Here is a 26,777-nt window from a genome sequence, read left to right on the forward strand (position 1 = left end):
GCCATTCTTCCAGTCTTTCAGCCAGCCAGCCACTCCATCATTCCTGCTTTGTTCATTCGCCCTCCAATAAATCCTCTTCATTTCTGCACCGTGAGTCCAGCGTTTGGGTCATCTCTTCCACGCCTCCACACACAACCCCTGACAGAATGACACGACCCGTGCCAAGAAGACACGCTTTTGACCCAGTGGACTCCGAGTCCACTGGGTCAGACCAGTCTGACCCAGAGCAGACTGGGTCAGTCCAGTCTGCTCCTGTCCCCCAGTCGCCCGTCCTCCAGCCTGTCCAGTCTGTCGTTCACTCTTCTGTAGTCCAGTCTGCCCCTATCCAGTCTGTAGTCAAGTCAGTCCAGTCTGTAGTCCAGTCGCCCATCCACCATCCTGTTCGGTTCTCAGACCTGCAGCCACAGCACCCAGAGCCAGCTGTGAGCTCTCCTGCTCCTCAGCCAGGGGTTCCCGCACCCGCTGGCCCGGCCGCTCTTCGGCCAGGGGTTCCCGCACCCGCTGGCCCGGCCGCTCTTCGGCCAGGGGTTCCCGCACCCGCTGGCCCGGCCGCTCTTCGGCCAGGGGTTCCCGCACCCGCTGGCCCGGCCGCTCTTCAGCCAGGGGTTCCCGCACCCGCTGGCCCGGCCTGTCTCCAGCCAGAGGCTTCCGCGCCTACTGGCTTCGCCTGGTCCTGCGGCTGCCACGTCGTCGCGCCAGCCACGTTCTGGACGTCATCGCCGGCGTGGCCGCCCACCGGACCTGCTCAGCGGCCGCCGCCGTCTTCCTCGCGGCCGCCCACCAGACCGGCTCAGCGGCCGCCGCCGCCCACCTGAACTGTCTCGTCTCGGCCACGTGGACGCCCACCTGAACTGTCTCGGTGTGGACTCCGTCCCTCCGTCCTGGGCCCCCTCCGCCCGCCCTGTTCTGGTCTTTTTCTCTTTTGGCCGTCGGGTGCCGGCCGTTGAAGGGGGGGGCTACTGTCAGGGTTCCTGGGTCGGTGACCCAGTGTTTTCAGTTTTGTTCATGTTCAGTTTATTTTGCCACTTCCATGTTCTCACTTCCTGCTTTTCCTGTGTCAGCTCGTCTCGTGTCATTAGCCAGATTATGTTCAGCTGTGTACTCACCGGTCTCTCATCATTATCCTCATCAGTCTGTGTAATTAAGCCCTCTGTTTCTACTCATTCACTGTCGTGTCATTGATGTTGATGTTCATGTCATCCCCCCGTCTGTATGTTCAGTCAGCCAGCCATTCTTCCAGTCTTTCAGCCAGCCAGCCACTCCATCGTTCCTGCTTTGTTCATTCGCCCTCCAATAAATCCTCTTCATTTCTGCACCGTGAGTCCAGCGTTTGGGTCATCTCTTCCACGCCTCCACACACAACCCCTGACACATTTATTAAAAAAAACTCAACTTACATCTTTTTATGTACATGAGACATGTATAATTCTCTGTAATACAATATAGCATAAAATACAACTTATGAAAAAACTAGACTTTAACATCATTGTAGTTTTTAAACAAAACGACATATAATAGAACGACACTGACCTGTTTGTAAGTGTGTAAAAACAGACTTTTGCATACTTATTTACAGTTTATATGAAATGCACAAAAATTACCAGCATAAATGTGACATCTAGCTTATGTATACAGTAACATACATTAACTACAGCAGCATTCACCATCACAGAGTCTGCGTATAATCGGGATTTCAGTCTAAGTAGCATCTGAACCAATGTTTTTCCCTGGCATTCACTCTGTATGTCTTTACAGAGATAGACTGTAACACAATATAATACACAATAATATTGCTGCTCTGCAATCAAACTCTCAGTCAGTGATACTCTAAGAAGCAAATGTGCGGCTCATCTGACTTCAACTTTGGAGAAAAACTTCCGGGTTCCAGGATCAGCACGGCTCTCTTTCAGTGTGTCTGACAGAGTGGTTTTGACCTCATAAAGAAATGAGTTTGAGCATTTTTAAATAGAATCTGCAATGTTTTATTTCACTTTCAACATAAGAATAACAGAAAAAGTTATAACTTCACTGATCCCGTCTAAACTTGTGTTTCATTGACATGTTATGTCTTTTGCTGTGTGTAGCCAGTTTTCTGCCCCTGACACACATCCTTCCTACAAACACTAACAGCTGTCATTAGCACATCACCAAACCTTTTTTGAATTGCTGAGAAGAGGGGAGATGGAAAATGTGACTCAGTCCACCTCTGTTGGAAATCTGACAATAGGTGGAGCTCTTACTGAAATGGATCCGTGCCTCAAATGCATGTGACTCTCCGAATATGAACTATTTTTTACCAAATAACTCTTCCATAAAACTCTTATTCAGCATAAGTATATATGAGTGCTATCAAGAGCAGTGTTTATGTCTCCTGGTTCCCTTCTTCCTTTTTCTTTAAGGTTAGAAATAAAACCAAAACTAGACAGTTTGGTTTTCCGGTGGAAGAAATCTTTCATTTAACTCTAATTAACAGCATTATTGACTTCATCTACACAAAGCTGCTGCTGCTTCTCTCATGCCTGCATGTTTTATTTAGTTCTCTGTTTCAGTGCACTATCAGTGAAACTGGTAATGTAAAATAGAAAGGCAGCACATCTACTTTTAACTAATGTTAGTTCCCATGAATGTAGCTCATCCTGCTCACAAGATATATCTGATACCAATTAAGATGTTTCGCTCAGTCTGCTTCCTGTTTTCCCTCAGCTCTCTCTGAAAAGCACGATTGTTTATCCTGACCTAATGTCTCACAAACCTCTTATCATGATATAGTTCTTTATACACTTCTTCAGTTGTTTATGATACATCAGGCCCAAAAACCGAGAGCACATTACATTTGCGTGAGTTATACTCTGTATGTTTTTGTATTAAAGTAAATAATGTCTGAGTCAATTCAAAAGTTACCTGAGGTCGGGATAAGCAGATCCCACTGAAACAATTTGCATCTGTATGGCAGGAATATCTTGGAGTTTTAGCACTTCTGCAATCTTGGTCAGGATTTCCTTTAACCAGTCTTGTTTGGATCCCTGTGAAGACAAATCAGTGACGTTAGTTTAGTCTGCAAGTTTCCCCAAACTGTAATCAGCATAGCTGCTGTTTTTGGAAATAATGATGCTTTTCCTTCAGGAGCTATTGCACTGGAACTTCCAGGTAGCTGGGCAGTAACTGTGAATCTAAATTATTTCAGTTAAACAAACTGGAATTTTGCTCCAATTCTTACCAAAAATCTTGTACTGCAAGTGGCAAAGGATCTTGTTCCATTTAATAATATTATAATCCCTGTCTCATAATTGTAACTCCTTGTCCTCTCACCATTCCAGATCCAATATCTATTGACAAATGTCTTTTTTCTATTTCTTACTGATTTTTCTATTTCTTCACTTCATTTTGAAAGTAAAACGAAAGTAAGAGGATAAATTTCAAAACTTTAATATAGCCCGTCAATGGTTCTTTTATTATTGTTAGCTGAATTTGTGACTAAGGTTGTTTCACCCTGTCAAACGATGTTATGCTGATCAGTGTTTGTGCTTGATTGATTTTATTTGTGTCACAGCTAAAGTGTGGAGTGAAGGTAAGTCTCACCATTCTGGCAAACAGCTCGTGCAGTCTCTCTGCATTTTCTTTCACAGTCTCGTAAGCCTTCAGCTGACGATCCTTGTCCTTCAGTTTGACCTCTCCTTTCAGGAGCCTCCGGACATATTCTACTGTCATTTCCTGCTGAAGCTGACCAATCAGCTCCTGAATGTAAGTAACAAGATCATATGTTAGTCCATTGATTTAAAAGTTGGTAATAATGGCTTCATAGCAAAGTTTCACGCTGTCATGTTTCTACCTGATGACAGGATTGAGTCGAACCCTGAAGTTCTTGAAGCTCGTCTTCAGTGCTGTTCAGCAGCTTCTCAAACGTGTTCTTCTTCAGCCAGTCACTGGTTCCCACCTTCTGGTAGTGTGGCTGTGTGGGGAACAAATGTAAGGCATTCTGTTGATCTGTGGAGATGAAGAGGATAGCTGAAATGAGAAAAAACTTCCTAAATCTGTTTTAAAGATGTAGGGAAATTTCAGAGAGACCCACAGAGCCACACATGCCATCCCTCCCCTTCTAAAGCACACAGTCACGCACACATGTGCGCGCACACACACAGAAAGCTGTGCTGTTTTTAGCGCTAGGACAGCAGCATTCTTGGCTTCTGGGTCAACTTCTCTAAACAGAGACTTTGTAGACTGAAATATTGTGCGGTCTTTCATACTTTCAATGATCCTTTTACTTTTATTTTCATGGTCAGGTCAGTTGTGCAACAACACTAAAAGCTCACTAGAATGTTATGTTTTTGAAAATTTAGTTTTTATTTTGTTACCAACCAAAACTGATGGCCATAAAAAGTGTAAAACGGTGATGTTGTGTTCAGGTTTAGTCATTTACTGAATTTGGAGCCATCAGAGCTTTAGCGGCAATTATCATCAATAAACACGTGTGATGAGCATTAAGTAGACCGTGTCGTGGCAGATTTCTTTTCTGATGTATTAATCACATACTGTAACCATTTCACATTAGTAATAGTAATTTCACTTCCTCACTTTAGTATAGTATGCATGCATGTAGAATATCATCACAGGTAGGCCCCAAGTTTTATTGCACCTTCACGGTGGACCCATTGTAGACTTGAATATCTGCAGACATCCTGGAGGTGACGGTGGTCATAACTTTTCTTAGAGTGGGCGGGGGTCAAGGATGAGCTGGACTGAAGGCATGGGGATATGTGATGTGCTGTGGAATGCTCTTTGTTTGAGAGCTCACTGTTATTGTTAAAATTTCCACAACAACCTTTCTTTTTCTTTCTTTGCTTGTCTGTAAAAAGTATTTTTGTGGCCAAACAAACTATCCACATGATATATATCTATAAAGAACATAAAACATCTTTCAGATTCTACGTCACAGTCACTGCTTTGAAAGTAACTGCAGCTGCTGTGAGCTTTTATGCCTAACGAGACAAGCTCCTCCTGCTCAGACGATGTAGGGAAATTTCAGAGAGACCCACAGAGCCACGCATGCAATCCCTCCCCTTCCAAAGCACACAGACACACACAGACACACACGCACGCACGCACTTAACCAGATTGTTTGCAGGTCAGAAAGTCTCGGTGCGTAGTATGCTTTGGATTGCACTGACAAATTAAGACTGTTGCTTTTGTTTGGCGACTCAGTGAAACATTGAGTTGACTGTTGTGACAGACCAAAAGAAAAAAAAAAGTTGATGAAAACATATCGGGGATTTTGCAAAAGCTGAACAAGTAACAAAATATTTTTTCTTTCTGCCAGATGATATAACCTTGCAATATAATATCTTGTTGTTACAGCAGCATTCAGGACCAGAATAACACGCTAACGGAGTCAGGGCCACAAAAGTAAGTGATCCTTTAACTTGGTTTGCTATCAGTTAATTATTAAAGGTTTATTCATACATGTGAACAGACTCTTTAGATCACTTTGTTTTAATACAGAAAAAAATCAACTATGACTATTACTTTATTGACATTCAACAGAAACCTTTGCCATCATGTACTTTGGTTTCATATTGTGCTTTCTGGTGCTTATGTTGCATCCTTTAAATGACTGACCTCCTTTCTGCTGTGTGGATACTCACTGCAGGTATATCTTTTACTAAGTCAAACTAACATTTATCCAGGCCTGGGTTACAGAGGGCTGCAGTCTACACAGAGACTCGAAACGTGCCCTAAGCAATTCCAAGAAGAAATCGAGGAAAAGAGGCTGTAGGGCCGGTATCCAGGTACACATCAGACGAGCCTACAGATCGGAGATTTCCCGACTCGTCTGGAGGCGTCCCCGGTTTCTGCTGCCAGTTACCCTTCCGGATTTGATTGGAAACACGTACTTGCAGCCACTACAGCGTGGATCCTGCCCATCTGATGCTCTGGATTTTGCCGATTATCTCCCCACTGCTGGGCCCTCACAGCCTGCATCGCACAACCGGTGGTTGGTCCCGCCGGTTCCGTGGCGCTGCTGGAGACCTCGCGTGCGGACACAGTGTTTGCTGTCAGTTCCATGCCGACAGAGCTGATGGGAAACCTGCGCTGCCAGCTTTTAATCGGATTGCGCTCTTGAACGCCCGCTCCATCGCAAACAAATCCTTCTCTCTGAATGAGCTCTTCACAGGGAAAAACCTGGACTTTCTGTTCCTCACTGAAACATGGCAGAGGGATGGCGAGTTTATTCACCTAAACGAACAGTGTCATGCAGACTGCTCTTACTTGGGCGCCCCCCGTTTAGGTCGCTGTGGTGGAGGACTTGCTGTTGTCTTTAAGGACAGTTTCACCTGCAGAGGTATGCAAACTGAAAACAATTCTTCTTTTGAGTCGCAAACAATTAAGGTGGGCTCTACGAACATCTTTTATTGTGTTTTAGTCTATTGCTCTCCTGGCCCTGCTACTGAGTTCTTAAAGGATTTTATGGACTTCTTATCTTCTATTATCAAGCTGGAGAAAGTTTTAATTCTTGGGGATTTTAACATTCATATTGATGATGCCTCACCTAACTCTGCAGCTGAACTTTTATCTATATCTGAGTCTTTTAACTTTGTCCAACATGTCTCCGGTCCAACCCATGTAAAAGGCCATACCTTGGACCTTGTTTTTTCCTTGGGCCTCAACATTGGCAATGTGTTTGCTGAGGATGTACATTTGAGTGATCATAACTGTATCTTTGTTGAACTCAATTTTAGCTCTAAACAAACGCCTGTGAAGTTAAAAACTCATAGACGCATAATAACTGAGACTACTGCTGAGAGGTTCTCCATTATGTTTGACAGGTCTCTACTTTTTACCGGAAACTATGTAAATGTTCTTATTCAGTCTTTTAATAGGGAATGCACATCCATTTTGGATCAAGTGGCACCTATTAAAACAAGCTCGGCTTTACAAAAGAAGGCATGCCCTTGGATAAATGAGTCTATCTTAAACTTAAGGAGAATATGCCGCAAAATAGAACGACTAGGGAAGAAAACCAAACTTGACTACACAGGCTCCATCTTCGAGATCTCATGCTCTCCTTAAGTGACACGGTGAAAACTGTTAGATCAGAATACTTTTCTAGACTCATAACAAAATTAAAGAGAAATCCCAAGTTTCTTTTTGACAAAATTAGTGCAATTGTCTCCCCAGATGTGATACCTTTAGATGTACTCTCTAAAGTAGATAGTAATAAACTCCTCCGATTTTTTGTTGATAAGATTAATGACATCAATGCTAAAATCTCCCCAAGGCTTTCCTGTTCTCCGAGTCAGGCACTCCCTTTGTACTCCTGGTCGACTTTTACAACTGTAACATATGATGAAATAGCAGCCCTGGTGGACAAAATGAAGCCATCCTCAAGCCCCTCAGCCATTATCCCCACTAAGCTTTTTATTAATGCCTTTGACACCATTGGTCCTTGGGTTGTGAACCTTTTTAATGTTTCCCATTAGACTGGGGTGTTCCCCAGCTTTTTTAAACATGCCATTGTGGAACCAAGGCTCAAAAAACCCAACCTGGATCCAACACTATTTCAAAATGTAAGACCTATGTCCAAACTCCCATTTATGTCAAAACTCCTTGAGAAGGCAGTAGCTGTCCACCTTACGGCATACTTGGAGAAATATAACATCCATGACCGTTTTCAATCTGGGTTCCGTAAGTTGCACTCCACCGAGACAGCACTACTGAAAGTTACTAATGATATTATGATGTCAGCAGACTCCGGAGAATACACAGTCCTAGTCTTGTTAGACCTTACCTCAGCCTTTGATACAGTCAACCATACCATCCTGATAAACAGACTGAGAGACCTGGTTGGGATGTCTGGCTCTGTTCTAGACTGGTTTTCATCTTATATATCTGAAATGAGTTTTAGTGTGTCTGCAAACCAGATCATGTCGGAATCTACAGAGTTGTTGTGGAGTTCCTCAGGGCTCTGTGCTGGGACCTATTCTGTTTTTAATATACATTCTTCCTTTAAGTCAGATAATACAGCAGTTTCCTGAAGTATCTTATCATCTTTTTGCTGACGATATTCAGCTATATTATTCTTTTAAGCCTGCTGAAGCTCATAAGCTCTCCAATCTGATTGACTGTTTAACCACCATTAAACAATGGTTGAACAATAATTGCTTACAGCTAAACCCGGTCAAAACAGAAACTTTGATTATTGCACCAGGCAGTGAAATACCCGATATTAAACGGCGACTGGGTGACTTTGGTTCCTCACAGAAACATAACCTTAGAAACCTGGTTGTATTTTTGATGAAGCTTTTTCTTTGGAGGGACATTTAAATCAGATAGTAGGAACCTGCTTTTTTCACTTGAGGAACATTTCTAAACATCCATCGTGTCAACAAGTGAACTCGAGATGATAATACATGCTTTTATCTCTACAAGACTTGACTACTGTAACAGCCTGTTTACTTGTCTAAACATGAAAGGGCTAGCCCGCCTACAGGTTGTTCAAAACTGCATCGAGGCTACTGACCCGCTCGAACAAGGGTGCTCATATGACCCCTTTTTTAAAGTCGCTGCACTGGCTACCAATCAGATTCAGGTTCCATTTTAAAATTCTAGTTTTAACTTTCAGAGCATTACAGAAAGTTAATGCCCCCCACATACCTCCACTCGTAACCTGAGGTCATCAAACCAAAACCTTTTAGTGGTCCCCCACACTCATTTTAAAAACCGAGGGGAGCGATCTTTCCAAACTGTTGCACCCAGACTGTGGAATGCACTTCCCCTACTACTACGGGGCTTGGACTCAGTGGAGATCTTCAAAAAGCAGCTAAAGACATTTTTATTTCAAAAACCTTTTAATTAGACCAGGGTTTTTGTGATGTATTTTATGACTGTATTATGTTTTTACCTTGTAAAGCACTTTGTGACATATGTCTGTGACAGGTGCTATATAAATAAACTTTACTTACTTACGTACTTACTTATTTTTGGAACCATTTCTGAACTATTAATGGTTAACTTGCCTCTGTGCTACCTTGATTTTAGCTTCTAGTCTTCTCCTCCATGGAGGGCAATGCTCCTTGTGGCTGTTCATCTTGTAGCCAAGCATCTATCATGTTCACTTGTAACCTGCAGTTATCATTCTTATGATTTTTATATTTAACATATGTTGATACTTATTATAGACATTAACTGTAACTCCATTCCCTGTCTGTTGCCAGTACTATTGCTGTTTTTTCCACATACTATAAATCAGGGGTCGGCAACCCTAGGCACGCGTGCCAACTGTGGGTTAACTGATGGCATGACCATAGCTGGACTGGCCATGCTAATTAATTTTCTTTCTTTTTTTTTTTGTAACAGTATAAACAATGAAAGGTGGTGGATTGGCCAGATGCTGGCCGGTGTGTAAAAATAACTAAAGTTATTTAGTGGTGGCTATGGCGGAGCTTGCACAGATTCAGTAACATTAGCAAGTGGTGGAGGCCGGCAGGTGGATCAGGGAGAGGGGAGGCAGGAGGAGCAGAGACCCGAGGCAGCCGCTGGTCCGAGTGTCAGGTGAACTGAACTTCAGGTAAGAAGTTATGACCTGCAGTCTATCTGGGCCAGATATAAACCAAGTTTAGGTTGAGTTTATTTTCGTTGTGCTAACTTTTTACAGTCAGTTACAATAACTCGTACAGCTACTAGCTAGCATGATGGAGTTTCTATACAGCTGGGTGGGTGCTATGATGTTACTGATAGTGAACTTTATTTTATTCATAAGGTTAGTTAGTAGAGTTGCCAACCGTCCCGTAAAAAGACGGAATCGTCCCGCATTCAGAGAAATTATTACGCGTTTTATGTTGAGCTGAGAAGGGACGCAGTTTGTCCCGGACTTCAGCTAGAATGGAAAAAGACACAAAGGTGGATTAATTCTGTCGTTACGCTGTCAGCTGCCTCTTCTTCTCCTCTCATTCTCTCCCTTCTCTCTCCTGTTGCTACTTTAATCATGAAACTGATCAATGATCAGTGTTGGGAAGGTTACTTTTAAAATGTATTCCATTACAGATTACAGAATACATGCCCCAAAATGTATTCTGTAACGTATTCCGTTACGTTACTCAATGAGAGTAACGTATTCTGAATACTTTGGATTACTTAATATATTATCATGCTTTTTACAACTACATGAATGTACTATTGCTGTGTGATTTATTACTGTTACTGAAGGTCCGCGACTCCGAACTGTAGTAAAGGGACCTCTGACTAATACGGCGCGGTCCCTGTTGGCTCGTAGCCGAAAAATAGCTTTACTTTGTTGTGTGGGTCAACTTTTCTTGTGAGAGACAGAGAGAGGCGTTGAAAGACTGCTCCAACGGAACTTATTGTTTTCAGAGGAAAACAGGAACACGGTGTACAGTCGAGTCTTAATAGCTTACTTACAACTGGGCTCGTCAGGCTCTCTTCTTGGCTGAAGTGGTTATTATTATATTTACATGCTTCCAGCTCCCGTTTTTCCTCGATGACAACTCATACCTTTCCACTCCCCTTTTTCTCCCTCCTCGCGCTCACAGACCCATAACGTGTATGGCAGTCCATTCTCCCTGCAACACGGACTACACTGCCCATGATGCTACATTCTTTAGAGCTATGCTTGTAGCATTCTGCCTGTTAGCTTAGCACAACAACAACAACAACGAAAAGGCGCTCTCACACCCAGGAAACACACAGTCGCAGAGAGAGAGAGAGAGCGTGTCGCCCTGTAACCATGGCAACCGTAACGCTGCCGCCTGGAACAACAGAACGTAGCTGTCAAACAAAACCCAAACAGTCCTGACCCGCGACTATATGAAACAGGAAAGTACCGCAGTGTAATCCATTTATCTCAACAAAGTAACTGTATTCTGAATACCACCTTTATAAACGGTAACTGTAACGGAATACAGTTACTCATAATTTGTATTTTAAATACGTAACGGCGGTACATGTATTCCGTTACTCCCCAACACTGTCAATGATCTCTTTTGTTTGTTTATCGCCCACTTTGCGCCAGAACGGGGAAGCCAGCGGATGTCGCGCTAAACAACAGCAGCACGTTTAAGCTTGATCAGATGTTGTTAGAATTTATTTAATATTAATTTCTAGTATCAGCTGATGTTTGCTGGAGCCACAGCTGTAAAGCTGCTGGTCATGATGTTGGTTTGGATATGTGGTGAGAGGGAAACATGAAGATGAAACCAGGAGATGTCCTTACTGAATCATCAGAGCTGAACAGGTGATGGAGAAACAGGTTTACCTTTTAGGTGACATGAATGAGTTGAAGGGAAGTTATGAACTGTTTCTGAGAGACAAATAACACCAGGATCTGTTTCTTTGTAGCTGATGCTGGTAACTGTGCAGGGGTGGATCTAGCAAAGTTCTGCCAAGGGGCCAGGGAAAGGGGGGCACAAATGGCTTTAATACCTGGTTGGCCGTCTCTAGTCAAAATGCCCGGGCTGTTTTTTTGTCCCAGTCCAGCCCTGGGCACGACACGCAGTGAATTAATCTGAGAAGGTGCATCAAAAAATAAATGGCCGCGCCAGCGGTGCACATCACAAATCAGCTTGCATAGACACATTAGTTGTGCTGCTTCTTTATGACGGTATCTTAGCTAACAAACCCAAATACCAGATTCAACTTGTAATTGGCTAAAAATAACTTAGCCTACTGGTCAGAGGGACGTTGTTAGCTTTCCACATTCTGTTACGTTTCGGTGTTGTCAGTGTTTTGTTTTTTGCGTGACTGTCATGTATTTCCTGCTTTACTTTGAAAGTCTGTGTCATCTTAGTGTGTTCAGATTACGCTTCCTTGTCTCGTCTGGTCTAATTTGCCCCAGCTGTGTTTCCCTCCTGTGGTCCATTCCCTGATTGCTCCTTCTATGTATTTAAGCCTTGTGTTTCAGTATGTCATGTGCGCGATCTGCCCCCGTGTTGTAAATAAAAAGTTTGTTGTAAATAGCTGTAAATGGGTTTTGTCAATACTTTCGTTTTGAGACACTTCCGTTTTGGGGATTTTGGTGGAGAGCCTTAGTGTTTTTTTTTTCGTGTGTTTTTTCCTTATTTTTATTTTCCTGCGTTGCACGCCGGTTGCCTAGGCCGGGGTGTAACATATGGGGGCTCGTCCGGGATTGCCTTCGCTGGGGGGTCCGGGGACCGCCCCAGCCTTTGTCGTCTGCTGGAGGGTCCGTGGGACTGCTCCAGCCTTCATCCGCCTTCGCTGGGGGGTCCGAGGGACCGCTCCAGCCTTCGTCGTCTGCTGGAGGGTCAGTGGGACCGCTCCAGCCTTCATCAGCTTCGTCTGCCTTCGCTTCAGCCATCCGCCTTCGCTGGAGGGTCCGAGGGACCGCTCCAGCCTTCATCCGCCTCTGCTGGAGGGTCCGAGGGACCGCTCCAGCCTTCATCCGCCTCTGCTGGAGGGTCCGGGGGACCGCACCAGCCTTCGTCGTCTGCTGGAGGGTCCGTGGGACCGCTCCAGCCTCCATCAGCTTCGTCTGCCTTCATCCGCCTTCGCTGGGGGGAGGGTCCGTGGGACCGCCCCAGCCTTTGTCGTCGCTGGAGGGTCCGTGGGACCGCTCCAGCCTTCATCCGCCTTCGCTGGAGGGTCCGAGGGACCGCTCCAGCCTTCGTCGTCTGCTGGAGGGTCAGTGGGACCGCTCCAGCCTTCATCAGCTTCGTCTGCCTTCGCTTCAGCCGTCCGTCTCCGCTGGAGGGTCCGAGGGACCGCTCCAGCCTTCATCCGCCTTCGCTGGAGGGTCCGGGGGACCGCTTCAGCCTTCGTCATCTGCTGGAGGGTCCGTGAGACCGCTCCAGCCTTCATCGGCTTTGTCTGTCTGGATCAAACTTTTCACTTGGGGTTACATGTTTGATTTTTGGGTGGGGGGAAATGTTACGTTTCGGTGTTGTCAGTGTTTTGTTTTTTGCGTGACTGTCATGTATTTCCTGCTTTACTTTGAAAGTCTGTGTCATCTTAGTGTGTTCAGTTTACGTTTCCTTGTCTCGTCAGGTCTAATTTGCCCCAGCTGTGTTTCCCTCCTGTGGTCCATTCCCTGATTGCTCCTTCTATGTATTTAAGCCTTGTGTTTCAGTATGTCATGTGCGTGATCTGCCCCCGTGTTGTAAATAAAAAGTTTGTTGTAAATAGCTGTAAATGGGTTTTGTCAATACTTTCGTTTTGAGACACTTCCGTTTTGGGGATTTTGGTGGAGAGCCTTAGTGTTTTTTTTTCGTGTGTTTTTTCCTTATTTTTATTTTCCTGCGTTGCACGCCGGTTGCCTAGGCCGGGGTGTAACAATTCTGACACTTCAAAAGCTTCAGCACAGCATCAGCACCACGGAGATACACAGATACATCCGTAGACTCGAGACGCAATGCATTTTTGGGACTTTCAAGTGTATGGACCAATGTTTTATTTTCTGATCAAACCACAAATCTTTAATGAGCAGCTGGATTTGTCTCGCTTTAACTGGCTGAGTTAATGCCAGTTAATGCAACATCGAAGCAGCTGGAATCCATAGCTGTGCGTGTTCATGGAGCTTGCATTTTCACCTGCTGGACATCACTATCTGACAAGTTTAACTGTCTTCAGAACATTGCAGAGGCCTATTGACAGTATTTGGCTCTACATGTCTGTGTGAGCAGATTTTCTCTCACATGAGTCCTCAGGTAGCCGTCTGAATGCTGGACACTCGGAGACCTGTGTCTCTGAGTGGGAGACCAAAGATCACATTAACATGTGTATCTCTGTATTAACAGACATGCCATATTGGCTTAGTTTATTTTTCTTATCATTGTTGTGAGGAGACCATAAATAGCATTTGTATTTTCCGTTGTACAGTTCATTTGCTGTTATGGATAAAAAGTGTCTTTTTTTGTTTCAAAGTAGCTGATAACTATTCGCTGATAGCTGCCAACATCTGCAAACAAATATAACTCTATAAAATGGTTCTATATATTGTGTAACTGTTCATATAGAGCATTATTAAATTTATTGCTAATGCAATCATATGGCACACTGACTTCTGAGGAAATTTTAAATGGCAATCGCCATCAGAAAGGTTACCTACCCCTGCTATAAACCCTACAGTCAGTTTACATGTGGATCATCTACTAAACACAGAGTAAATCGTAAAAACAAATTGAGCTGGTTTTTGCACATTTATTAAAAAACTGAACTTACGTCTTTTTATGTACATGAGACATTTATAATTCTCTGTAATACTATTTATGGCATGAAAATATTAGACTTTAACACCATTGTAGTTTTTAAACAAAACGACATATAATAGAATGACACTGACCTGTCTGTAAGTGTGTAAAAACACACACTTGCATACTTATTTACAAAAATACATTTTACATGAAATGCACAAAAATTACCAGCATGAATGTGACATCTAGCTTATGTATACAGTAACATACAGTGACTACAGCAAGCATTCACCATCACAGAGTCTGCGTATAATCGGGATTTCAGTCTAAGTAGCATCTGAACCAATGTTTTTCCCTGGCATTCACTCTGCATGTCTTTACAGAGATAGACTGTAACACAATATAATACACAATAATATTGCTGCTCTGCAACCACACTCTCAGTCAGTGATACTCTAAGAAGCAAATGTGCGGCTCATCTGACTTCAACTTTGGAGAAAAACTTCCGGGTTCCAGGATCAGCACGGCTCTCCTTCAGTGTGTCTGACAGAGTGGTTTTGACGATTTTCCTGTCGGCTTTGGAGATGTTTGTCTTGAGTTTGAGCAGAGCCGAAACATGTTTTTCACTGTTGGTGACAGAAAGAAGAAAGAGTTTAAAAAGAGATTATTTTCTCTATGTAAAGTCAGAGACTGTGAAAAAAGGATTGTCATGTGAAAGCTGCCACATTTGACATAGAAAAGAAAAAATATAAAGAAATTTGAGCATTTTTTTAGCTAAATATAATCTGCAATCTTTTATTTCACTTTCAACATACGAATAACAGAAAAAGTTATAACTTCACTGATCCCGTCTAAACTTGTGTTTCACTGACATGTTATGTCTTTTTGTGTAGCCAGTTTTCTGCTCCTGACACACATCCTTCCTGCAAACACTAACAGCTGTCATTAACACTTTACTACACCTCTTTAAACTGCTGAGAAGAGGGGAGGTGGAAAATGTCTCAGCCCACCTCTGTTGGAAATGTGACAATAGGTGGAGCTACTTTTAGCTCATGTTAGTTCCCGTGAATGTAGCTCATCCTGCTCACAAGATCTGAAACCAATTAAGATGTTTCGCTCAGTCTGCTTCCTGTTTTCCCTCAGCTCTCTCTGAAAAGTACGATTGTTTATCCTGACCTAATGTCTCACAAACCTCTTATCATGATATAGTTCTGTCCTTATTGTTTATGTTACAGTTGATACAACAGGTCCCAAAAAACGAGAGCACATTACATTTGTGTGAGTTATACTCTGTATGTTTTTGTATTAAAGTAAATAATGTCTGAGTCAATTCAAAAGTTACCTGAGGTCGGGATAAGCAGATCCCAGTGAAACGATTTGCATCTGTATGGCAGGAATATCTTGGAGTTTTAGCACTTCTGCAATCTTGGTCAGGATTTCCTTTAACCAGTCTTGTTTGGATCCCTGTGAAGACAAATCAGTGACGTCAGTTTAGTCTGCAAGTTTCCCCAAACTGTAATCAGCATAGCTGCTGTTTTTGGAAATAATGATGCTTTTTCTTCTGGAGTAATTGCACTGGAACTTCCAGCTAGTGTGTTAAATGTGAAAATGAAATTATCTGAAGTGCCTCAATGCTGTGCTTTATATTAACTAAAGTGTCATATAATCATATAGTGTAGTAATGAATGGACGTGGCCCAGATATTAAAGGCCTTAGACTGCATGTCTTTTAGTGATAGAAATGTAAGAGACTCCTGCCCACGCTTGTCTGCAGAAGTTGATAACAGGGAACATCTGCCAGTGGAAATTTACTAGAAGGGACTATGGAAAAGTCGCAGCCTCGCCAGAGCTGAGAAAAGATGTCTTGCAGCTAACAGACAACAACCTATAGGTATGCTATGCAATGTGACTACTGAATGCTTGTGTAATACTGTTGTTTAGACTAGAGCGGGACACCCTGTGATAAAACTGGTAAGTGCACATCATTATTTCAAGATTCGCGGCAGAGTGTCATGCAGGACGCATCTCCTTTCCAGAAGTAATAAAAGTGTTAAAATGGTCTACTGAGCAGTGTGTTGTCTTCCATCAGATGCTTATGATGAATCAAAAAACTTGGTGAAGTGTTGATATTTAACACTGGTAAATATATGTGAATTTTAAATTCTTTCAGTTACACAGATGTTGTTGATGTTAGCTGAATTTGTGACTAAGGTTGTTTCACCCTGTCAAACAATGTTATGCTGATCAGTGTTTGTGCTTGATTGATTTTATTTGTGTCTCAGTTAAAGTGTGCATTAAAGATCAAGTCTCACCATTCTGGCAAACAGCTCGTGCAGTCTCTCTGCATTTTCTTGCACAGTCTCGTAAGCCTTCAGCTGATGATCCTTGTCCTTCAGTTTGACCTCTCCTTTCAGGAGCCTCTGGACATATTCTACTGTCATTTCCTGCTGAAGCCGACCAATCAGCTCCTGAATGTAAGTAACAAAATCATATTTTAGTCCATTGATTTAAAAGTTGGTAATAATGGCTTCATAGCAAAGTTTCACGCTGTCATGTTTCTACCTGATGACAGGATTGAGTCGAACCCTGAAGTTCCTGAAGCTCGTCTTCAGTGCTGTTCAGCAGCTTCTCAAACGTGTTCTTCTTCAGCCAGTCACTGGTTCCCACCTTCTTGTAGTGTGGCTGTGTGAGGAACAAATAACACATTGTTTTAAAATCTTTGATTAAAACATATTAGGATTTAATTCTGAGGATTATTGATATCTGCAGTTGTAAAGAACTTACTTTGAGGATCTTGTGCACAGGGGTTAATAAATAAGTGTGGGCAGACTGTTTCATCTCAGTCAGGACCTGCAAACAGTTTTCCTGCACATTCTCTGGGAACAGATCGTGCTTCTCAAAGAAGTCCCTTTAGACAGACCACACAGGACACATTAGCTCACAGTGAAGTATTCTCCTTTTATGATGAAGTTAAAATCTGAATTTCCATCTAACTGGATCAGAAACATACCTGAACTTTTCGACACAGCTGAGGTTTGCCTTTATGAAAGCTTTGCTGTGCGGTTTGTTCTGCTTAATGACGTCTTCGTGAAATTTTTGATACCTGCAGAAGATTAAAAACAGTTTTCACTTTTATTATCTTGTTATTACCAAACATAAAACTAAAATGTATTTTCAAATTACAATATTTAAAAGACAGCCTTGTGAAGCCTTGTTACCTCTGCATGAAGTCTGTCAGGTTGGATGTTATTTCCTGGGCCTTGTGTCGGTCTCTTACAGTTATATGTGCTGATGTCACGATGCCGTTGATCAACTGAAGACAAATGTATTGACAAATCAGTGGCAGTTTCAAGTACTCAAAGCACTTTACACAGCAATGCACTTCCATCATTTTCAGATCCAGTTAAGCACCAGGAACCAAACCCAGTGCTTTACAATGTTAGTGACAAACCCAAGTGATTAAACTACAGAACCATGGGAGGGTTTGAAACTGTGACGCTGATCTGACAGTAAACGAGTTTCTATAAATGACCCAAACAAAAATAACGGTCCTTTCTTTGTTTGTTAATCTTTTTCTCAAAGTTTCTAGAAGTCTTTTTCAGTTTGGTTAATATGTGCAGCAGGCTGGAAAATATTTGTCTGCACATTTTGTTCTTCTATGATCAAAACAATGTTCTGTCAATATTTCACCACAATAATTTTATTGCACAGTTCTGACATAGCAATGTATACAAAGCCTCTAATCATGGTTAGTAATGGTCAACAATTAGAAGTCAACGAACCCATGATAAGGACCCTTAAAGCAGGCCAACACAAGTGACGCCTTTCACTTTATATTAACACCTTTTTATAAAAGCATCAATTTCAGCCTCTTTTATATCAAGTTGTTGCAACTCTACGGCAACTGTACCTGGATGACATCATAGGCCACAGGACTGGAGTAGCAACCATCATCTCTTCTCGGCTCCTTTCCTTGATCCCACTCTTTCTTTGCTTCATCCAATACTCGGCCAATATAAATCATCAGGTCGCTCTAAACACACAACAACACACAGCTGTCACTTTTAAACCGCTTTCATGTGTAAAGATTTAATTACTGACAGTAATAATTACATCTACAATATTATGTTCAAAAAAATTAAATCAACAACTCTTTGATGCTGCATTTACACATCTCACTTTAAGCCCTGCAATGACCATACTGATTAACTGGATACACGCCTCAGATACACTGTGTTACCTGTTGTTTGCTGAGGTACTGCTCCTCCAGAGGTTTCAGTAACTCATCAGGAAGCAGGTTTCCCAGCGCTTCAGTATTGATATTACTGGCCAGCTCAGGTTTTTCAAGGATTCTGGTACACAGAGCAGATAACACATGAGTTTCTATAAACACCCCAAGTTGTGTTTAGTCTACAAAAATGTCATTTTATTTAGCACATTAAGAAAACAAGAAATTAGCCGTTACATTTGTATTATTATTCACTATCTGTAATTGCTCAGGTATTTATTCTTCTAAAACCAATGAAGGACCTCACACTGACAGACATCCTCATGTTTAGTCACAGAAAGATGCTGCTTCAAACAATAATTGAACTGGTGGCTTACCCTGGATAAAACTCCTTCACCCATCGCAGGAGGAAGCTGCAGTCCTTGTCATCCAGAACAAAGTCTGCAATCTTTTTGAGTCTTGCGCTGAAAGTTTGATGGTACTGTCTTGCATAAAAGTTACAGATGTCCATCTCTGGTGGGTAGCAGTTCTTCACAACATCCACCACCCACTCCATGTCTTCCTTCAGCTGCTTGCCCATGGACTGGATGTCTGCCTGGATCGAGGACTGGTTCACCTGATCACCAGTGGGGCTCGATGGGTTCTCCAAACGACTATACACTAATTCATGGAGCACTTTGTCATGGTGCTCCTTCCACTTCTTGGGCCTCCAGGCTGGTGGTGTCTGGCATCTTTGTCTCCCCAGGTCCTGCTCTTCCTCAAGCTTGATGGCTTTCACTGCTGATATCAAAGCAAACACCTCTTCCTCACAGCTGAGAGAAAGACTCTGCTGCACGGTCTGCTCTAAACGCTTTTCAAGGGCTTCATAGTCTGCAGCAAGCTTTTTTACTGCTTCCTCGTGAGCTTTGAGTGCATCAGCCTCTGTTTTCTCTCCAAACAGATGTTTCTCCCTCTTGATCAGTTGTTGAGTGGCTTCAAACAGGTATTGTCCTTCAAGGCATTCCTCAAAAGTAGGAGTCACTGGTGGAGAAAAACAAAGATAAATAATCTTTAAACAGTTCATATTTCTCCTAAAATAAGGTATTTAACATTTCTGGAAGAAATGGAGAACCTTATTTCTGTAATAGAGGTGTTTTTTACACATCAGCACTATTTCGTGGAACAACCGTAACATCAATTTCCTTTCTTTTTTTAATATGTCACACAAAACACAATTTAGTTGAGATACAGAGGGTTAACAGGAAATAGCTAATAACAGCTGGATGTATGTCACCTACCAACTGGCCGCTCTTCTTCAGTAGGTGATTGGTGTCCATCAGTAGTGGAAGGACCGTTGTCACTGGGTTGACCTGTGGGGCTTCGCCAGAACTTTTTAAACCATTTTCCTCCAGCTCTTAAAGTTTGTTCAGGGGAACTGTTGGACGTGCCTGTTGTGGATGAATCCGACTGTGTCCGCATTCTTCTCCAGGTTGTAAAACGTGACCAACAGGCCAAGAAAGGTGCTGAGGAATCTGCAATTAAAAAAAAAACCTGCTTTAATATACATTTTTTTAATATGATTGGCATAAACTAAACATTTTAGCCTTGTTTATAGCATGACCGTGAAATTAAAAATAGATTAAATCCATTCTAATTACAACAATATGCCAAAGTAAGTCTGTAAAAAGTATTTTTGTTGCCAAACAAACTATCCACATTATATATATCAAAAAAATTCATTAAGATTCTACTCACATAAGCTTCACAGTCACTGCTTTGAAAGTAACTGCAGCTGCTGTGAGCTTTTATGCCTAACGAGACAAGCTCCTCCCGCTCAGACGATGTAGGGAAATTTCAGAGAGACCCACAGAGCCACACATGCAATCCCTCCCCTTCCAAAGCGCGCGCACACACACACACACACACACACACACACACACACACACACACACACACACACACACACACACACAAGCGCGCGCACACACACACACACGTGCGTGCGCACACACACACAGAAAGCTGTGCTGTTTTTAGCACTAGCACAGAAGCATTTGTCTTATGTGGCTTCTGGACCAACTTCTCTTAACAGGTACTTTGTCGACTGTTAGGAAATGTTGTACAGTCTTTCATACTTTCTTTATGACTTTCATGATCCTGTACTTTTATTTTTATGCCATTAGCAAGTCAATTGCACAACAACACTAAAAGCTCACTAGAATGTTATGTTTTTAGCCATTTAGTGTTTATTTTGTAACCAACTAAAATTGATGGCCAGAAAAAGTGTAAAAAGGTGATGATCCTTATTAAACATTGACCAGCCTTAAGTACACCGTCAGTGTTTTTTTGTCTGCTTTTTAAAGAAAAGATATTATAATCAGTATGACTCACTTATTTGTTAGACTCCTAAATAAGCTAAAGGTGGAAGTTTGTGATTTTGTGAAAGTAAAAAAACAGAACCATGACAACTAATAATGCCAAACCTCAACCCAGACCACCACACTCAACCAGATTTTTTTGCAGGTCAGAAAGTCTCGGTGCGTAGTATGCTTTGGATGGCACTGACAAATAAAGACTTTTGCTTTTGTTTGGTGACTCAGTGAAACATCGAGCTGACTGTTATGACAGACAAACATAAAAGCAAATGAAATAAAATGTTTGAAAACAAATCTGAACAAGTACTAAAATGATTTTTCTTTCTGCCAAATGATGTATCCTTGCAATTTTCTGTTGTTACAGCAGCATTCAGGACCAGAATAACACACTAATGCAGTCACAAAAGTAAATGATGCTTCAACTTGGTTTGGGTATCAGTTAATTATTAAAGGTTCATTTGTACATGTGAACAGACTCTTTAGATCTGTTATTTTGTTTTAATACAGAAAAAGTCCAGTATGACTTACTTACTTATTTTGGTTTCATATTGTTCTTTCTGGTGTTTACATTGCATCTTTTAAACGACTGACATCCACTTTGACCTTTCTGCTGCTGTGTGGATACACACTGCAGGTATATCTTTTACTAAGTCAAACAAACATTTATCCAGGCCTGAGTTACAGAGGGCTGCAGTCTACACAGAGACACCCAGATCTCTCTCTCCCTAGCTCTTCCAGTATAGGGCACTGAGCTGTTCCTGGGTCATCCAGGAGAATCTCTCCAGTGTAGGGGTGTGCCTGAGAGCCTTATCCCAGCTGGATATGCTTGAAAGCTCTCACCTAGGAGGCTCCCTAGTCACATATCCACACCAGTGGCTGCTTTCCATGTGGAGGAGCAGCAGTTGTGAGTCCCTCCGAATGATTGAGATTGTCACCCCATCTCTAAGTGAAAGTCCCCCTACCCTCTTAGAAAGGTTATTTCCAGCATTTGTATCCACAGTCTCATGTTTTTGGTCACTACCAAGAGCTCTTGGCCATTAATGAGAGTAGGAACATAGACCAGCTAAATGTCACCATTTAATTTAAGACAAATAGCATCAAACACCATTTCTACAATTTGTATGAGTCCTACAGTCCTTTCAAAAGGACACAGTGGCCTCTTTGTTGATGCCACATTAGTGGCGGTTGGGCAAACAGAGTACACAGACTTTCTGTTCAAATTAAAAGGAACAACAGCTTGGTCAGGCAGAAAGGATTTTACTCAACATTGTGGAAGAGGTGCCAGGAGATGAGTTGGAGCAAGGCAGGATCAGACAGGAAGGTGAAAGCTGAGAGGAAGAGATAAAAGCTTTGAGGATGCCCAACAGGGAGAATGTGTTTGTAGCCACTATAATAATATGTATTGTTTAATGCAGCGCCCTGAAGGCTTTAAGTATTATGATGTCTAGATGGAGAAATGACAACAACACATACACGCACAAACCCCTGCGTAGGCTCCTCTAAACCCTTTAGCTCTTTGCTCTGTTGCGCTATATAAACACCAGTCCATTTAAGATGCCTTTCTTTCTTTATCCTGATCTGGGAGATGTAATTATTGGACTAACAAAAAGAGAATGACAAGCACACACTCGTACACTTTGGGAGGAAATCCACGCAGGTGCAGGAAGAACATGCAAACGCTCCACATGAAGGCCCCGCTTGTTGCTGTAGAGCGCTAACCACTAAAGTGAGGCACAAAAGGTCAAAACCAGTTTTGTTTTCTTGCTCTGGTGTTTTTTCAGATCTAAGGCAATTGTTCTTCCCCTTCAAGACCCTCTATGATTTCATACAAAATTGCAACAGCAATTGAGAAACATTCAAAGTGTCTCTTTTGCAATTTAAATGACTTCAACTGATTTTTATAGTAACATTTTTGTCAGTTAAAAGTGTCAGCCACATTCGACCTGTGTGGTTTTTACTGCCTATAACTTAAATCTGCTGCTGTGATACAGTAACAGTCTTACCGTTCACTCTGTAGGATCTGCAGGATCTGCGGGGGAAGCAGCGGGGAAATGTCGAACACATTTTTCCTTAATGCAGCAACTAACAGTCGAGTCTCAGCAGCAGATCAACTCAACTGAGTCGAGGACGAGATGCAAATAAGTACGCAAATACCATTTGATGTGAGGATGTTGGCAAAGTCACACAGTGAGAAACACTTCTCCGTTTACTGTTTTTACACCTATATGGGCTTCCTCTGAGTTTGCACCTATGATATGAGAGTGAAACTGTAAAACCTCATAGTGGGTGAGATGTGTTTAAGAGGCAAAATCTCACATTCACTCAGGAGCTTAATAACTTAATTCCACATATATATATTTTGCACACATAATACTTGCTTTTGTACAACTACTGTTCATAAAACATCTAGGCAAAAGGAGGAACATAAAGAATATTTTCACTTCCTTAAGAAAAACAGAAGTGTCAGGCCTGAACAGATTTAACACTATTTTCTACTATTTGCCACAAAAATGTGAGGTATCCTCCAAACAGCGCTTAGCTTACATGCATGTGACCTAAACGTACTGGTATTGTTAACAAAAGAAGTAAGTAGCAATACATTTATTTCAGGGCTATGAAAGACATTTAAGCTCTGTTAAAAACTGCAACTAAATCACTGATTGTAATGTCTGAGTACTCTGAGGCCCAGGAACAAAACCAAAACTCCAAATGGGCACCCTGGACTGCTTTGAAAAATGTGAAGGAAGTCATACATTTAAGTATATCTTTACAGGTTTTTCAGCTTGTCTTAATCATAAAAAGAAGGAAAAGTTGTATGGCCCTATGGCCATTCATACATAAAATAAAGAGAGGATGAATAGTTGCTACTACCAATAGTACCTACAAGAAACTGTTTGCCATTTTTCTTTTCTTTTCACAGGTTTCTGTGATTCTTTCATTTGAAAGTTTAGAAAACACTCATAGCTGGATGTAAAGTTTAGATTCCCTTAAAACCCAAAATCTTAACTGATTATTATATTTCAGTTCTAGTTTTTTGTTTTTGGGGGAGTCACATAGAGGAATTGTATCTTTTTACACAAAACATGTTGATGTTGATATCTCTCTGTGTCTCACGCACATATAGACTGTACTACCCCTTATCAGTAAGCTTCCTATTTCAAACTCTACTTGAGCTTTTAAAAAGATTACACACCTAATTTGTGTTTCTCTGGTTTCAAAAACAGGCTTTCAACCTATTTGGGGATAATAAATTAGAAATTTATCCTACCGTTTAACTCTGAGTTCGAACTGACAGTGGAAAGTGGAGTTTGACAAACGTGATGGAAATATAAATGTTTAAATTGCCAACAAAGTTAGGCCACTGGAGAAAATGAAATTTTGAAGAAATCTGCTGGTCTTTTGATCTGAGATTGTTTCCTGAAATAAAATATAGAGAATCCATTTCAGACTTTAACCAAACCAAATGTAAAATAAAGAAATTGTTGCTCTAGTATATTCATGTTTCAAGTATTACCCCCCCCCCCCCCCCCTTTTTTTAAAAAAATATAATTGTAGGGGCCTTTAACTTGAATACATGAAGATCATAAATTGGGATGCTGTAAAACAAGCTTTTTGTCTCTCCTGTTTCCAGAAGAGGAGGCGTTTTCATGTTTTTTGCTCATAATATCTTAATTTTAAATTCTTTCCCACAATGTCACAAGACATTGGTGCAACTTGACATGTAACCACAGGGTTAATACAAAATAGTCTTTGCAAAACATATGAGGCTAAATGAAAAAGTGAAAGTATCAGAACTGTTGCCTTCTAAGTTCTGTGATGGAGGAAAGCAGCTGGTGAAACAGGAACTGGCAGACACCGCAATTACCAAAGCCAGAGCGAGTGGAACTATGGTTCTGCTATAAGACAAGGGAGACTTTACAGGAAATAGCCCCGTTATTATTCATCTGCTGCTGCATTTTCCAGATGTCTGCAGTTATTAATGCTGGGATGTTGCGAGAGGAGGTCAAAGGTGTTCTTGTCCAAGCATAACCAGGAAAAACACAGAAACCATGATACGCATACCCATAATTTCCACTCATTTTGCATTCTGAAGAAGAAAACACAATCTGAGAACATATTTACACTTTTTTTAATGTAGCACAAAAGCCTTGACTTCATATCAAAAACTAAGATTTGCTCTTTATGTGTTATCTTATGGATGCAAAAGGTCTCAAAGGAAATAAAGAACTTGACAATGAAGGTCAGCAGAAGTAATTGCTTATTTAAAAATATGCATTTTTACGCAGTCATTTGGCCTGCAAGTCAACATATGAATCCTGCAGAGTTACCTGGTTTTCTGCACTCATACTTTATAAAATATATTCACCTCAGACAATCTATTGTATTTATAATGGGCCAGCAATGATATTCATTTCTTTTCTGTCCTTATTAAACAAAGCAACCACTGAACTATCACACTGCTTTTGTTGAGACTAAAGGTCTGCTACTTGGTCTTCCTCTGACTCTGTTATTCATAATCTGTGTGGTGATGTTTACATGTTAGCCTGTAATGGCCTTTTGTTGCCACACATAGTGTCATGTGTGTTCAGCCAGCTCAATATTTCCAGTAATATTGTGAAATATTAAAGCGCTCGCTTCCTAAATGTGCCACAAGCAGATGATTAAAGCCTGAACAGAGTGGACATTATCTTTAAGGATTCCTTTGATATTACAGCTGCTACTCTTTTAAACTCACTTAAGATTGTGCTTCGTCTGAAACACTCTGTGGGCTAATCACGAAATATGAACTCTTTGAAATAATTTTACTTTATGCAAATAAACTATCCCTATGAGAAATTCTATTTTAGGATCTCTAACCCACCCTTACATTTTTACAACTTAGCAGTTGTACTGATAAGTCTATTAACTTACACAGTTTTTAGACTTTCACCACCTTTGCTCGCTGGCTTATAATGATCTGCAGTACCATGATATTGACCAAAATCCACACACTATCCATCCATTCTCTTCCACTTATCAAAGGAGCTTGCAAAGAAAAGCGTCTGGACTTCTTTAAGTTACTTGAAGACGTTTCTCATCCGAGAAGCTTCTTCAGTTCTAAGGTCAAATGGTGGAGAGTCCCAGATATAAACCTAGTGGGAGTAACCCCCCACAGAGGGACAAAAGGACCCCCTGATGATCCTCTAATCGCCTGAGCCAAGGTGTGAAACTGGGTGTGGGTCCCAATCAGCCAGAGTTTCGGGTGTGTTCATTGTGAAACCTGGCCCCACCTTATCATGCGAATTCCTGAGGTCAGATGGCCCAGGATGTGAGTGGGCGTTAAGGCGTCTGGGAAGGGATCTCAAAACTGGATTATAGATGGCAGAGAGTTGGTGTCGTAAACCCCCGCCTCTGCTCAAAGATGGTCGCTCACAGTGGACATAGATGGCTTCTTTCACTCCTCTTTCAAACCATCTGTCCTCTCTGTCCAAAATGTGAACATTGGCATCCTCGAAAGTTGTGATAGAAGCTGTGATAAAAGCTGTGATAAAATGTTCACATTTTGGACAGAGAGGACAGATGGTTTGAAAGAGGAGTGAAAGAAGCCATCTGTATGTTCACTGTGAGCGACCATCTTTGAACAGAGGCGGGGGTTTACGACACCAACTCTCTGCCATCTATAATCCAGTTTTGAGATCCCTTCCCAGACGCCTTAACGCCCACTCACATCCTGGGCCATCTGACCTCAGGAATTCGCATGATAAGGTGGGGCCAGGTTTCACAATGAACACACCCGAAACTCTGGCTGATTGGGACCCACACCCAGTTTCACACCTTGGCTCAGGCGATTAGAGGATGATCAGGGGGTCCTTTTGTCCCTCTGTGGGGGGTTACTCCCACTAGGTTTATATCTGGGACTCTCCACCATTTGACCTTAGAACTGAAGAAGCTTCTCGGATGAGAGGTGAAACGTCTTCAAGTAACTTAAAGAAGTCCAGACGCTTTTCTTTGCAAGCTCCTTTGACTACGATGACCTGGATGACTGAGAACCTTCACAGAC

General features: G+C 41.9%; 1 protein-coding gene across 1 annotated transcript; it reads right to left on the reverse strand.

Annotated features, from left to right (window-relative positions):
• Nucleotides 1-14,221: 14,221 nt before the first annotated feature.
• Nucleotides 14,222-20,143, reverse strand: LOC146611632 (tumor necrosis factor alpha-induced protein 2-like). The gene is made up of 12 exons (XM_085343713.1): nucleotides 20,118-20,143; nucleotides 19,661-19,894; nucleotides 18,761-19,403; nucleotides 18,396-18,507; nucleotides 18,066-18,188; nucleotides 17,374-17,468; nucleotides 17,166-17,258; nucleotides 16,940-17,063; nucleotides 16,718-16,837; nucleotides 16,468-16,623; nucleotides 15,499-15,620; nucleotides 14,222-14,782 (listed from the first exon to the last, which is right to left on the reverse strand). Exons 2-12 carry the CDS (start codon nucleotides 19,839-19,841, stop codon nucleotides 14,632-14,634), a joined length of 1,920 nt encoding a protein of 639 aa, XP_085199839.1. The 5' UTR covers nucleotides 19,842-19,894; nucleotides 20,118-20,143; the 3' UTR covers nucleotides 14,222-14,631.
• Between the last annotated feature and the right edge of the window lie 6,634 nt (nucleotides 20,144-26,777).

The sequence above is a fragment of the Diplotaxodon limnothrissa genome, linkage group LG19 (assembly GCF_057381915.1).
Source record: "Diplotaxodon limnothrissa isolate DT_005_m linkage group LG19, D_limnothrissa_male_GT1.1, whole genome shotgun sequence".
NCBI classification, from domain to species: domain Eukaryota; kingdom Metazoa; phylum Chordata; class Actinopteri; order Cichliformes; family Cichlidae; genus Diplotaxodon; species Diplotaxodon limnothrissa.

What these genes read in the sequence shown, in the direction of transcription:
- LOC146611632 (XM_085343713.1), bottom strand. Translation starts at nt 19,841, where the DNA reads ATGCGGACACAGTCGGATTCATCCACAACAGGCACGTCCAACAGTTCC. An exon ending in AGTACCTCAGCAAACAACAG is followed by an intron (nt 18,189 to 18,395) that starts GTAACACAGTGT and finishes TTGTGTGTTTAG; the next exon opens with AGCGACCTGATGATTTATAT. An exon ending in ACGAGCTGTTTGCCAGAATG is followed by an intron (nt 15,621 to 16,467) that starts GTGAGACTTGAT and finishes TTGTCTTCACAG; the next exon opens with GGATCCAAACAAGACTGGTT.